This window comes from Microcaecilia unicolor, chromosome 7 (assembly GCF_901765095.1).
Source record: "Microcaecilia unicolor chromosome 7, aMicUni1.1, whole genome shotgun sequence".
NCBI lineage: Eukaryota > Metazoa > Chordata > Amphibia > Gymnophiona > Siphonopidae > Microcaecilia > Microcaecilia unicolor.
In genome coordinates this window covers 145,589,016-145,603,770 of record NC_044037.1, presented here as the reverse complement: position 1 = coordinate 145,603,770, position 14,755 = coordinate 145,589,016, and the positions used below count along the sequence as shown (strand labels likewise).

General features: G+C 42.8%; 1 protein-coding gene across 1 annotated transcript in view; it reads left to right on the top strand.

The window, feature by feature from the left end:
• The window catches only part of COL6A3 (collagen type VI alpha 3 chain), a 722,910-nt gene that overhangs the window by 54,957 nt on the left and 653,198 nt on the right, over positions 1–14,755 (top strand). Inside the window, 1 exon segment of the mRNA XM_030209050.1 lies at positions 2,588–3,184. Within this exon segment, the coding sequence (XP_030064910.1) occupies positions 2,588–3,184 (597 nt within the window).

Here is a 14,755-nt window from a genome sequence, read left to right as displayed (position 1 = left end):
AATGGCAACCTCCATCCTGTGCTGTCTTAAGCTTACCCATGTGGAGGGTAAAAAGTACATGCACATATTTGGGGATAGCTAGGGGAGCCATTTTCTAAAGTCACATAGAACATATGCATGTAGAGAACACACAAAATGGAAGAAGATTTTGTCAGTAATTATACATATTTGTATGATATTACATAACAAATTTTTTTTTGTCTCAGATTCAACCTATTAAACAGAATAAAACTCTAGTCAACATTAAGAGGACAAAGAAATCTCCATAATATTTGAAAATGAACAAGTACAATGAATAAGGGACTTGATATACCACCTTTCTGTGTTTTTTGCAGATACATTCAAAGTAGTTTACATAGTATATGCAGGTACTTATTTGTACCCGGGGCAATGGAGGGTTAAATGACTTGCCCAGAATCACAAGGAGCTGCAATGGGAATCAAACCCAGTTTCCCTGGATTAAAGTCCACTGCACTAACCACTAGGCTACTCCTCCACACCTGTGCAGCTTGAATCAGTACTCATCTATCCAGCAACACAGAAGTAACACACAAACTGGAAGAGTATTTTGGGGCAAACATAAATTATACAACTTCCTAATAAGCAAAGAATATAGCTAAATTACACTGATGTACATTAATCCACACTAATAACCAATGAACCCCATTCATTTCAATAAGGTTTATTGACTAACAGTGCATATTAATGTGCTTTAGCTCAACTTGAGATATCCTTAAGTAACAGCAATACTATGAATCATTTTTAACCATATCAGCAACATTCGGAAAAATATTCTTCTTGAAAAGTATCACAATGAAAGTAATCCTAGCAATTCTGTTTAAACCCAGAATAGCTGCATTGTTTCTTCAGTGCCCCAAAGAATGGGCCATAACTTTGAAAAATTAATCCCATGAACTAAGCATGCTTTAGGAGTGCAGGAGACAGCCAGCTATTCCCCGCTGAATATTGCCAGTTAGCGGTTATCTGCTAATATTCAGTGCATCACTGGCTAAGGGCCCCTTTTACTAAGCCGCGTAGGCACCCACACACACCCAACATGCGCCAAAATGGAGTTACCGCCCGACTACCACGTGGCTCTTGTGGTAATTTCATTTTTGGCGCTCATCCGCTGCGTGTGTCTGAAAATTTTTTTCTGGTATGCGTAGCAGACGTGCGCAGCTCATTACCACCTAAATTCTTTACCACTAGGTCTATGGCTGGTGGTAAGGTCTCAGACCCAAAATAGACACACAGCAATTTTGATTTTGCCGCACGTCCATTTTTGGGGGAAAAAAGGCCTTTTTTACAGGTGCACTGAAAAATGATTCTGCACGCGCCCAAAACCCGTGCCTACACTACTGCAGGCCATTTTTCAGTGTGCCTTTGTAAAAGGTCCCCTAAGTTTCACAGCCAAACTGGCCACCAAAATAACAGGCCTATCTTTGGCTGGTTTCAACTTAACTGGCCAGTGCTGAATATTGATTTAACAAGTTAAGTCACCGGAAACGGCCCAGCATTGAATATCTGAGCTCAGCACCAACTGCGGGAGACAGCCCAGCTACTTCCTGTGGTCTGAATTTCAGCCCCATAGATGCCAATATTCCAACTATGCAATATTCTTTAAAATAGCACCTAAAGGTGATGCTGTGTAGTTGAAAGTGAGTGTAAACATATGCAGAGTCTGGGTATGGTGAACAGTTATGCACATATCTTATAGAATGTTATAATTTATAATACACAATATTTATGGCAAACTGATTCATACTTATTATTTAGAAAAGCTTTAAAAACCTTTTGCTCTCCAATCAAAATTTATAGTTTTTCATGATGCCATTCTCTTACTGTATTGTTTCAAGTTGTATGTAAGCTCCTTCTTAATGCAGAAGTCTGTTATTGTAATCCACTTTGCAGTTTACGCTAAAGGTGGAATAGAAGTAAATAAATAAAATATAAAACAATAAGCATGTTTCAGCAATTTAGGCATGAGTATTTATACCAGTTTTATGACTGGAGGAAGTACTCGCCCTAAATTAAAAGGCACATATTCTATCTGTTATTCTAGTATTCTATAAAGGAAAGGAGGCACCTACTTCCTTTATAGGGATGAGTGCCTAAATATAGGTGCTTGAAATTGCACTCCATGTCTTCAATATATGCACATTCATATCATCCATATTCATTACAAATATCCCAAAAACCAGACTGGTTAAGGTTGGGAAAAACTGATCTAAAGCTTTAGGAACATAATGGATTTGGAAGATTATCAGACAATAAGATCTGAATAGGTAAGCGCATGTCAGCATAAAATTAGATTGACAGCATTATATCTATGTGGCTATAGATTAGTTTAAAAGATAAATGTCATTATTTAGTAGTTCAATTTAACTAAACATCTTAAGAACAAAAAGGTACAAACAGTCTTTGCTACTGTTCTCTAGGGAGTGGACACTACTCTTTCTGTTCCTTGCTTCTTCACCAACTAGGATTTTATGGATGTGTCTACACAATGTAAACACATGAAAACAAAATCTTACTATGCTAAAATTGCTGTGATGTCATGTTAATTGTTTTCTGTACTCCACTGCAGTTCAAGTAATTAACCAAAGGGATATCATCTTCCTTTTGGATGGATCAGCCAACGTTGGAAATGACGGCTTCACATTTGTACGCAACTTTCTTGTGAGCTTAATTAACAACCTTGATGTTGGGAGAGATAAAATGCGAATTGGTTTAGTACAATATAGTGATACCCCTAAAACCGAATTCAGTTTAGATGCATACTCAGACAAATCAGATGTGTTAACCCATGTGGAACAACTGACACTGAAAGGGGGAACGGTTCTAAATACTGGTGCTGCACTCAGGTTTGCCCTTGAAAACCTCTTCACTGAAGCTGGTGGCAGCAGGAAAAATGAAAATGTCCCACAGATCTTGGTGTTACTTGTAGCAGGTGGGTCTGATGATCCACATTTACAAGCATCCAATGCTTTAGCTCGAGCTGAGATTCTGACATTTTGTATTGGACTTGGGAATGCAAAAAAGCCTGAGCTGGAACAAATTGCATTTAACCCCAGCATGGTGTATCTGACGGATGATTTCAGTTCCCTGAATACTTTGCAACAGGAAATAATTAGACCTTTAACCACCTATGTTAGTGGAGGTGTGAAAGAAATTTCACCCACAGGTAATATGTGCCTTCCTTATTTCTCACTTTGTTATCAGTTTCTTTTAAAACTTAATTGGGTTTTTTACTGGATGTGTTAATTAAATATAAATAGGGCTGTACTAAATATTCATATTTGATTCGATTTGGCCCTAATAGTTCCCTGAATACATTATTTGTATTCGGCCAAATAGTGATTTATATTTGAATATGAATAATCTAGGACTGTACTGTGCTAAATCCCACTGAAATAAACACGTGATCTCTGATTTCACGTTGCTTCTTTTATTATTTGTTATTTGAAAGCTCAATGCCCATTATTCGTGTTCAGCCAAATAGTAAAATATGCTATTCTGTACAGCTCTATTTAGAAAACTTGTATTCAGTATAATCATTCATCAATCTTTTTGAATCTTGCTTCTACTGTAGCATCACAATTCTGGAAGCATAATGACATGACCACCTTGATGCAATATTTTAGTGATTATAATGACCTCCAATGATGCAATTTAAAAATCAGCAAGTTAGTCATTGGTATAAAGCAAGGCTAGAAAAGCAAGCTTTATGAAATACATAAAGATTTCTATTTTAAAACCAGCTCCACATTTAAATTGCAGCATATACATATGTAGATTTCATTCACATGTAAATGGCAATTTCAGAAAGCCACAATTTATACGTGGAGATCACGAGGACACAAAGGTTTCATGGAGGCATGACTTGGGAATGCTTTAGACATGGTTTGAGTAGGCCAAAAATCTACATATGCATTCACTATCTTGCATCTTGTCTTTACTGGGTTTGCACCTGCTCAAAGGCATGCACACATTTTTTCAAAAAATGCATTTTTCATCCAGGGCTGTGCATGAGAGATTAAGGGAGTAATTCTTCTTAATCCCATATTATTTATTTCTGCCTGCAGTCAGTGTTTAAGCACTGACGGCCACTAGCTACATTTGACCAGATATTTAGTGCCAGGCCATGTCCAAGCACTGGCATTGAATATCCAGGAGTGACCAGGCATATGCAACCAACACTTATGGAGGGTCTCTACCGATATTCAGCCAGGGCCCGTGAGTAGTAGTAAGACATTTATGCGCATAAAGTGATCTGTCTAGGTTTCTAACCCCCTCCCCCTTCATTCTGACCCTCCTCATAGCTCCTCTGTTCTGATCCCCCCTCCCAATGTAGCGTGTTCTGATCCTCATTCTGATCCTCCCCAAATTAGGTTCCCCCTGATCCAATCCCTCCAGCTCAGCCCCCACCCCCAGATGCTTCTCCCACCCAATCTGACCCTCCAAGGACCCTGGAATGTACCCAAAGGCCATCCCTGGTAGTAAAGCAAGAGAGGACAGGAGTGGTCCCCATCCACTTCTGGCCCCTCTGGCTGCAGGCACAAAATTGCACTGCTGGCACCGGACAATAATGGGTAGGAGAAGTATTGGGGGTTTTGATTTGAGGTTGAAATCAGGCAAGAGAGGTGCAGAGTTGATGGAGGGGATTGGAACAGGGGGGATGCTGTGTTGGGGAAAGGATTAGAACTGGGGGTGTGGGGGGATCAGATTGGCAACCTGTCAGCTATAACCTGGAAGCCAGGAAATTGCTGGCCAATATTCAGTGTTCACACTCACTTAGTTAAGTGACCAAAGATAGGACAGACTTTTGTGCGGTCCTGTCTGGCCATCTAGCTATGAAGCGAGCACTGTTACTGAATATGGCTCATGCTCACATAAGTGCTGGCTCTTCCCCACCTCCACCTCCAGACCGGTCATGGTGGATAGTACATTGAAAATTTTCAGCCAGTCTGGCCCTTCAGAGTAGTTTAACTGGGCAGGAGCCTTTCCTCAGTGTGTGCTGGTAAATACACTTGTACTCCTGCACTTCCTTATATGTTTTTTTTTCTTTTTTGTTTTTTTTACAAAAGGCTCTGCATTTGGTGGATCCTTTTGTAAACTACCACTGAAATTGAGCACCTCCTGACCTGGACACCTGAATTGTGATCTCAATGTTCTCCATAAATGGGCCTTTACATTTCCAAAAGTGTTCTTTATAATCAGGGTAATTTTATAACAGGGTGCCTGGGTTCATTGGGCAAGATGACTCTTATTTTTATCCTATTTTATGAAGCCACATAGGCACCTTTGTGTTTTTATAATGCATCAGCACAAATCCAGCAGCAATAGCGTCTTCATTGGAAAGTATGGACATTATGCCTGCTGAAAGCAAGTGTAATTGTCTGTGTACAGAGTATGCAAGTATGCATATTAATTAATCCACTTGCAGTCCACCTAAACCATGCCCCCTACAATGCATACAGTAAAAGTGCATGTGTTCATGACATTCTATGTTTTTATAAAATTACAAGTAAAATACCTTGTATAAAATGGCAATATAAGCATATAAAACAGTTTTTATAAAATTAGATCAAATATAAATGTATATGCATTGGCATGCAAATTTCCAACATATGTGTTGTGAAACATGGGAGAGGCTATGTTTCTGTGTGTAAGCAATAATGACTCCTAGGGCCTGATTTTCAGTGACCATGACTACCAGATAAATTCAAGTGTCAACTACAGCACTTTATTTGCATCTGCAGCTGTGTCATTCTTAAATGTCACTGTTGAATATGGGGGTAATTCTATAAGGTGGGTCCCAAACATTTACATGCTGATTATATACATAAATGATTAGAATAATGCTATCTACATAAATAATGCATACGCATATACATGTAAATGCCAAAATTCCACCTAAGCACTATTCTATAAATTACACACAAGTCTTACATAATACGTATACCCATAGGCAAAGTTAGGGTGAAGATTGGGTAGGACTCGCATTTATGCATCTAATTTATAGACTACTATAAGTTACACATACATTTCTGGCATTTAGCCATAAGCACTGACACGAGCAGTATCACTGTATCATAGAATTGCCCTCTGTGTGTTTAAGCAGTGACTGCATCACCCCTGTTTTGTTGTCTAATTGGGCTGCTGATGTTCAGAGTTGTAGGGCATCTGTTATTTTAATTATGTCACCAATGTCCAGGCATGCAGGGTGTATGACGGTTTAATTGGGTTGCTGGGGGAAGTAAAAGCCCTGTGTTAAAACCTAGATGGTCTGGGCTAATATCAGCTAAGTCACAAAAAGGTGCCCCAAAAGACCCAGTGACCACTGGAGAGATTAAGACATGATCCCCCCTTACTCCCTCAGGGTTTAATTGGGTTGCTGGGGAAAGTAAAATCCCTGTGGTGAGGACTGAATGGGCTCATCTCTGCAATCATAATTTGTCCAGTCCTGGTATGAAGCCTACATTTTACCTAACCAAAAACTATAGTAACTATGACAAATATTCTGAAATCTTTAGAACCTTTATTATTTATTTATTTACAGCATTTATATCCCACAATTTCCCACCCATGGGCAGGCCCAATGTGGCTTACAACAATCTACATAAAAACACAGCATGTCAAGGGTCAAATAATTAATGTCCTAGAAGTATAATGGGGAAAAGGCAAAGCGAGGTAAAGTAAAAGAGAAAGAGCAGCGGTGAGTAATGTGGCACCGGGGTAAGACAGATCAGAAGATAGAGATACCTGGCGGGAGTGAGGCATACGCTTTGCCAAATAGAAAGGTCTTGAGGCGCTTTTTGAAAGTAGGGTGATCAGTAGTAAGTTTCACCAGTTTAGGCAGTTCATTCCAAAGATGAGCGCTAGAGTAGGAGAAAGTTGATGCATGGGTGCTTTTGTATTTAAGTCCATTATATACTGGGTAATGGAGGTTTAAGTACGTTCGTGAGGATCTGTGGGAGTTCCTTGGTGGCAAGTTGATTAGGGTGTCCATGACAATAGCTAATACAATACTGATACAATGTAAAATGTTAATACAATATTACTTTAATACTTTCTTCTCCCCACAGATCTCTCATTCATTACACCATACATACACTCACAAACATACTTCTGCACCAATTACCATTCATTCCTCAAACTGAACATACTCCTAGCATCAGTTAAATTCAGTATCATTCACTACTGCCTCTTCACGCAGCTACAGGACCTTTCTTGACTTGGAATAACCTGAAATTATTATTTAGCATTATTCAATATTAGATCCAAATAAACAGTTCCCACTTAAGCTCCATTATAAAAGAATAAATAAAAGATAAATAAAATATATATCAGCGTATCCTTTGTACATAATTGTTTTATCAACTTGATACAATCATAAACCGGTTGTCTTCCTTTAGGCACCATATTGCATTTATACCATCTGGCATGTTCAACCCAGATAAGAGTCCGTAAGCAAGTTTTTGGAAGATGCAAATTTGGCCCCTAAAGATGCAATATCGTGAAATACAGAGCCATATCAGGATCCAGTTATTCTAGAGGAATATGCTCTATGGTTATTGAGAGACACTAGGCGAAGGTTATGGGGTGGCCCTGGAAATAACTCAGCCAAATAAGGTATATAAAAGTGAAAATAAATGATTTTATTCAACTGAGCCCTAGGACTTGTTGCCTCACAGGTCAGGAACCTCAGATACAACAGTCTGTGGCTGGTGGGGCTGCCCCACCCCAAAACCATCCTATAGGTTCTCAGGTCTTCTGAGACTCATAGCCGCCTAGAGGGGGGGGCAGGGGGGACAAAATTCCCCGGTCCCGGGCCTCCAAGGGGGGCCCGGCGCCACCGTCCCACCTGCCCTCCGTCATCGACCATCTGCCCCCTGCATTGAAATCGCAGTCTCACCTCTGTGAAAGCAGTGCAGCAGGCAGCAGAACGCCTCCCTTCGGTCCTCCTTCCCTCCCTGTGTCCTGCCCTCGTCTGACATAACTTCAGTAAGGGCGGTTCACAAGGAGGGAAGGAGGGCCGAAGGGAGGTGTTCTGCTGCCTGCAGCGCTGCTTTCATGGAGGTGAGACTGCGATTTCAATGCAGGGTACCCGGCCCTGTGGCGGACGGAGGGGGGAAGTGGCAGTGGTGATCTCAGGGGGGTGGAGGGGGGAGCAGGTGCTGTGGCGATCTCGGGGGGGGAGCGGTGGTGACCTTAGGGGGGTGGAGGGGTGAGTGGCAGCAAGGGCGGCAGGGGCGGGCCCGGCCCAGTCCCTCGGCGGCCCTGCAGCCAGACCTCAGCAAGTCTTGCAAGTCTTAACAAGAAACAACATTGGCTTACCTCAGTCAGGTCACAACAGCTGAACACATTCAGTAAAGGCATAGACTTGGACTTCAGTTCTTCCTTCCCTGGGCAGCTTGACCCTGTCTTTTAAACTTTCAGGTATTGACTCCACCCCTCCCAGCTCACTTTCTCCCGGGGCAGGTTCAGTGCTCTTAAGGTGGCCCAGCCTAGTTAGAGAGGGACTTTTCTTAAGGGTGAGGGGCAGTGTTCTATAAACGCCCTCACAGTTATGATGAATCAGGATCCAGTAATTCTAGAGGCACATGCACTATGGTTATGAAGAATTGTTGTATTTGTTGCATCTAACAGTAACAGAAGGCGGAATACATGGACCATTAATGAGTGAGTTTGATTTTGGACTGATTTAATTAACTGTGGTCTTCTTACTTGTTCCTGCATGATATTACACTAAATGAAAAATTAGATATAATAGGCATCTCTGAGACCTGGTGGAAGGAGGATAACCAGTGGGACAATGTCATACTGGGGTATAAATTATATCGCAGTGATAGGGTGGATCGAATTGGTGGAGGGGTAGCACTGTATGTTAAGGAGGGCCTTGAATCAAATAAAATGAAAATTCTGCAGGAAACAAAACACATCTTAGAATCCCTATGGATTGAAATTCCATGTGTAAAGGGGATAAGGAACATGATAGGAGTGTACTACCATCCACCTGGCCAGGTAGAAATGTTAAAGGAAATTAGGGACCCTAACAAACTGGGCAACATGATAATAAAGGGTGATTTCAATTACCCTGATATTGACTGGGTACATGTAACATCAGGGCATGCTAGGGAGGTAAAATTCCTTGACGAAATTAAGGACTGCTTTATGGAGCAGTTGGTACAGGAGCCGACAAAAGAAGGAAAAATTCTAGACCTAGTCCTTAGTGGAGTGCATGATCTGATGCGGGAGGTAATGGTGATAGTGCCGCTTGATAACAGTGATCATAATATGATCAGATATGATATTAGCTTTGGAGCAAGTATAAACAGGAAATCCAATACATTAGCATTTAACTTTCAAAAAGGAGACTATCCTGCTTATTTTCGAATGAGAAGGCCAGCCATCTTCCGATACAAATCAGGAGATGGCTGGCCATCTCCTGAAGCCGGTGAAATCTGTATAATCGAAAGCCGATTTTCGCCGGCTTCAACTGCTTTCTGTCGCAGGGCCCTCCAAACTTCAAGGGGGAGTTTGGCAGGGTATGGAAGGCAGGACGGGGGCTTGTTTACTAGATGGCCAGCTTCGGCCGATAATGGAAAAAAGAAGGCCGGCTCTGACGAACACTTCACCGGCTTCACTTGGTCCATTTATTTTCAGGACCAAGCTTCAAAAAAATGTCCAAACTGACCAGATGACCACTGGAGGGAATCGGAGATGACCTCCCCTTACTCCCCCAGTGGTCACCAACCCCCTCCCACCCTAAAAAAAAATTAAAAACATTTTTTTGCCAGCCTCTATGCCAGCCTCAAATATCATACCCAGCTCCATGACAGCAGTATGCAGGTCCCTGGAGCAGTTTTAGTGGGTGCAGTGCACTTCAGCCAGGCGGACCAATGTCCATCCCCCTACCTGTTACACTTGTGGTGGTAAGTGTTGAGCCCTCCAAACCTACCCCAAAACCCACTGTACCCATATGTAGGTGTCCCCCTTCACCCCTAAGGGCTATGGTAGTGGTGTACAGTTGTGGGGAGTGGGTTTTGGGGGGCGATTTGGAGGGCTCAGCACCCAAGGGAAGGGAGCTATGTACCTGGGAGCTATTAATGAAGTCCACTGCAGTGCCCCCTAGGGTGCCCGATTGGTGTCCTGGCATGTGAGGGGGACCAGTGCACTACAAATGCTGGCCCCTCCCATGACCAAATGCCTTGGATTTGGCCGGGTTTGAGATGGCCGGCCTCGGTTTCCATTATCGGTGAAAACCGATGCCGGCCATCTCTGACATTTGGCCGGCCCCAACCGTATTATCGAAACGAAAGATGGCCGGCCATCTTTTTCGATAATACGGTTAGGCACCGCTGTTTGCAGCTCCGGTCATATAGATGGCCGCCCATGTAGATGGCTGGTGCCATTTGATTATGCCCCTCTATGATAAAATGAGAAGAACGGTGAAAAAAAAACTTAGAGGAACAGCTACGAGGGTCAAAAATTTACATCAGGCATGGATGCTGTTCAAAAATACCATCCTGGAAGCCCAGGCCAAATATATTCTGTGTATTAAAAAAGGAGGAAGAAAGACCAAACAACAGCCGACATGGTTAAAAACTGAGGTGAAGGAAGCTATTAGAGCTGAAAGAAAATCCTTCAGAAAATGGAAGAAGGAATCGACTGAAAATAATAAGAAACAGCATAAGGAATGTCAAGTCAAATGCAAAGCGCTGATAAGGAAAGCAAAGAGGGACTTTGAAAAAAAGATTGCGTTGGAGGCAAAAACACATAGTAAATTTTTTTTTAGGTATATTTATTTATTTATTTGTAGCATTTGTATCCCACATTTCCCCACCTATTTGCAGGCTCACTGTGGCTTACATTGCTCCATAATGATGATCACCAATTCCGGAAAAGAGAAATACATAGTTAAGGTAGAGGAGACAGAGTGGATTAGGTATTCAGGTAAAGGAAGTTCATTTTCATAATAAGAAATAAAAGGTATTGGATTAAACTTCATTCGTGATAAATTAGCATGAACAATCATGATAAATTAGTATGGACAATCAGAAAATAAAGAGTTACGTTTTGTGTAGATCCGGTGTAAATTTTATTAACTGGCATTTAGGATGGATTATTTTGGTATGCTTTTTTGAATAGGTTGGTTTTCAATAATTTACAGAAATTAATTATGTTGTGGGTTGTTTTTATGGATTTTGGTAATTGATTCCATATTTGCGTGCTTATATAGGAGAAACTGGATGCATATTAAAGCAGGAAGCCGGCAAAAGAATTGGTTGGATCGCTAGATGACCGAGAGGTAAAAGGGGCAATCAGGGATGACAAAGTCATAGAGAGATTAAATGAATTCTTTGCAACAGTCTTCACCAAGGAAGATTTGGTAGAGATACCGGTGCCAGAAATGGTATTCAAAGCTGACGAGTCGGAGAAACTGAATGAAATCTCTATAAACCTGGAGGATGTAATGGGGCAAATTGACAAATTGAAGAATAGCAAATCGCATGGACCGGATGTATCCATCCCAGAGTACTGATAGAATTGAAAAATGAACTGGCAGAACTATTATTAGTAATATGTAATTTATCTTTAAAATCGAGCATGGTACCAGAAGATTGGAGGGTGGCTAATGTAACGCCAATTTTTAAAAAAGGTTCTAGAGGTGATCTGGGAAATTATAGACTGGTGAGCCTGACGTTGGTGCCGGGCAAAATGGTAGAGACTATTATAAAGAACAAAATTACAGAGCACATTCAAAAGCATGGATTAATGAGACAAAGCCAACATGGATTTAGTGAAGGGAAATCATGCCTAACCAATCTATTATATTTCTTTCAAGTGGTGAACAAACACAGTGGCGTAGGAAGGGAGGGGCGGTGGGTGGTCTGCCCCGGGTGCACGCTGCTGGGGGGGGTGTCGTCTCCGTTGGTTCCTTGCTCCCTCTGCCCCGGAACAGGTTACTTCCTGTTCCAGGGCAGAGAGAGCAAGGAACCAATGAAGCCGACGCAGCTCCCAGCGACGTGGACTCGGGGGCGGATCGGCCCTCTCGCCCACCCCTCGCTTCTAAAGTAAGTAACAATGCACTCCGGGGGGGAAGGGTGCACCGGATGGAGGGTGCGCGCCGAGGGGGGGGGGGGGCGCCGTGCTGCACCCGGGGGGGGGGGGGGGGGTGCAGCTGCGACCCGCCCCAGGTGTCAGCCGCCCTTGCTACGGCACTGAACAAACATGTGGATAAAGGCAAGCCGGTTGGTATTGTGTATCTGGATTTTCAAAAGGCGTTTGACAAAGTACCTCATGAAAGAATCCAGAGGAAATTAGAGAGTCACGGGATAGGAGGTAGTGTCCTATTGTGGATTAAAAACTGGTTAAAAGAAAACAGAGAGTAGGGTTAAATGGTCAGTATTCTCAATGGAGAAGGGTAGTTAGTGGGGTTCCTCAGGGGTCTGTGCTGGGACTGCTGCTTTTTAACATATTTATAAATGATCTAGAGATGGGAGTGACTAGTGAGGTAATTAAATTTGCTGATGACACAAAGTTATTCAAAGTTGTTAAATCGCAAGAGGATTGTGAAAAATTATAAGAGGACATTACAAGACTGGGAGACTGGGCGTCTAAATGGCAGATGACGTTTAATATGAGCAAATGCAGAGTGATGCATGTGGGAAAGAGGAACCCGAATTATAGCTACGTAATGCAAGGTTCCATGTTAGGAGTCACTGACCAAGAAAGGGATCTAGGTGTTGTCGTTGATGATACGTTGAAACCTTCTGCTCAGTCACAGCCCTCTGCCATGGTGGTTATCTCTTCTCCCATACTCCTCGCCCTACTGGCCGTGGTGGTGGTGTTGGACTATTACTCTCGCCTTCTTCCAAATTTCAATCTCTTCTGCCACCTCAGTCTCTCTGCTTTTCTTCCTTTGAAGTCCACTCCATCTGCCTATTCACTCCTTTGCCTCTTCGAATAGCAGTTATTTATCGTTCCCCTGATAAGTCCCTTTCATCCTTTCTCAGTGACTTTGATGCTTGGCTTTCCTTCTTTCATGATCCTTCTTCCCCCTCCCTCATTCTTGGTGACTTTAACATTCATGTTAATGATCCCTCCAACTCTTACGTCTCCTAGCTCCTTGCCTTAACATCCTCCTTCAATCTCCAACTATGCTCCACTTCCCCTACTCACCAGAATGGTCACTGTCTTGATCTTACATTCTCTTATAACTGCTCTCCCTCCATTTCCTTTGCCTCAGATCTTCCCCTCTCTGACCATCATCTAATAACCTTCACACTTAAACTTCCTCCTGCACAACCCCGTCCAATCTTAACCAATCTATCTAGGATTCTCCAGGCCATTGACCCTACTACCCTATCCTCCTATGTCTTGAACCTTTTCTCTACCACTGCACCATCCAAATCTGTCAAGGAAGCCATCTCCTCCTACAATACTATTCTATCCTCTGCTTTAGACACTCTTGCACCTCTCATACCCCGTCCTATAAGACGTACCAAACCCCAGCCATGGCTGACCTCTAAAATCCGCTACCTACATTCCTGTGCACGCTCTGCCGAACGCCTCTGGCTGAAATCTCGTGCCCTTGCTGACTTCATACACTTCAAGTTTATGCTGACCTCATTCCAATCTGCTCTTTTGCTTGCCAAATAGGACTATTACATCCAGCTGACTAATTCTCTCAGCTCAAACCCTCGACTTCTCTTCGCCACACTGAACTCTCTCCTCAAGGCGTCTCCATCCCCAACTCCCCCTCACTATCTCCTCAAACCCTAGCTGAGTTCTTCCAGGATAAAGTTCAGAAGATAAACCTTGAATTCTCAACCAAGCCACCCCCAACTCTCCCTCTCCTTATCCCTTCCCCTATCTCCCCATCCCCTCCATCCTTTTCGTCCTTTCCTGAAGTCACACCTTCTCTCCTCCTCTAAATGAACTACCTGTTCCTCTGATCCCATTCCTATCCACCTTAACACCATCTCTCCTACTCTTACCCTTTTTATCTGTCATATCCTTAAACTTTCACTTTCCACTGCGACCGTTCCCAATGCCTTCAAACATGCTGTGGTCACACCACTCCTTAAGAAGCCCTCACTTGACCCTACATGTCCTTCCAACTATCGACCCATCTCCCTCCTCCCCTTCCTCTCCAAGATATTTGAACGTGCCGTTCATCACCGCTGTCTTGACTTTCTCTCATCTCATGCCGTTCTTGGCCCACTCCAATCTGGCTTTTGCCCTACTGAAACTGCACTTACAAAAGTTTCCAATGACCTGTTACTGGCTAAATCCAAAGGTCTCTATTCTATCCTCATCCTTCTCGATCTATCTGCCGCTTTTGACACTGTTGACCACAGCCTACTCCTTGATACACTGTCTTCACTTGGATTCCAGGGCTCTATTCTTTCCTGGTTCTCCTCCTACCTCTCAGTTCGCACCTTTAGTGTACACTCAGGTGGATCCTCTTCCACTTCTATCCTACTACCAATCGGAGTACCTCAAGGTTCTGTTCTCGGTCCTCTCCTATTCTCTATCTACACTTCCTCCCTTGGCTCTCTGATATCATCCCATGGCTTTCAATACCATCTCTATGCTGACGACTCCCAGATCTACCTCTCTACCCCCGAAATCTCAACCAGCATCCAGACCGATGTTTCAGCCTGCCTGTCTGACATCGCTGCCTGGATGTCTCAACGTCATCTAAAGCTTAATATGGTCAAGACTGAGCTTCTCATCTTTCCCC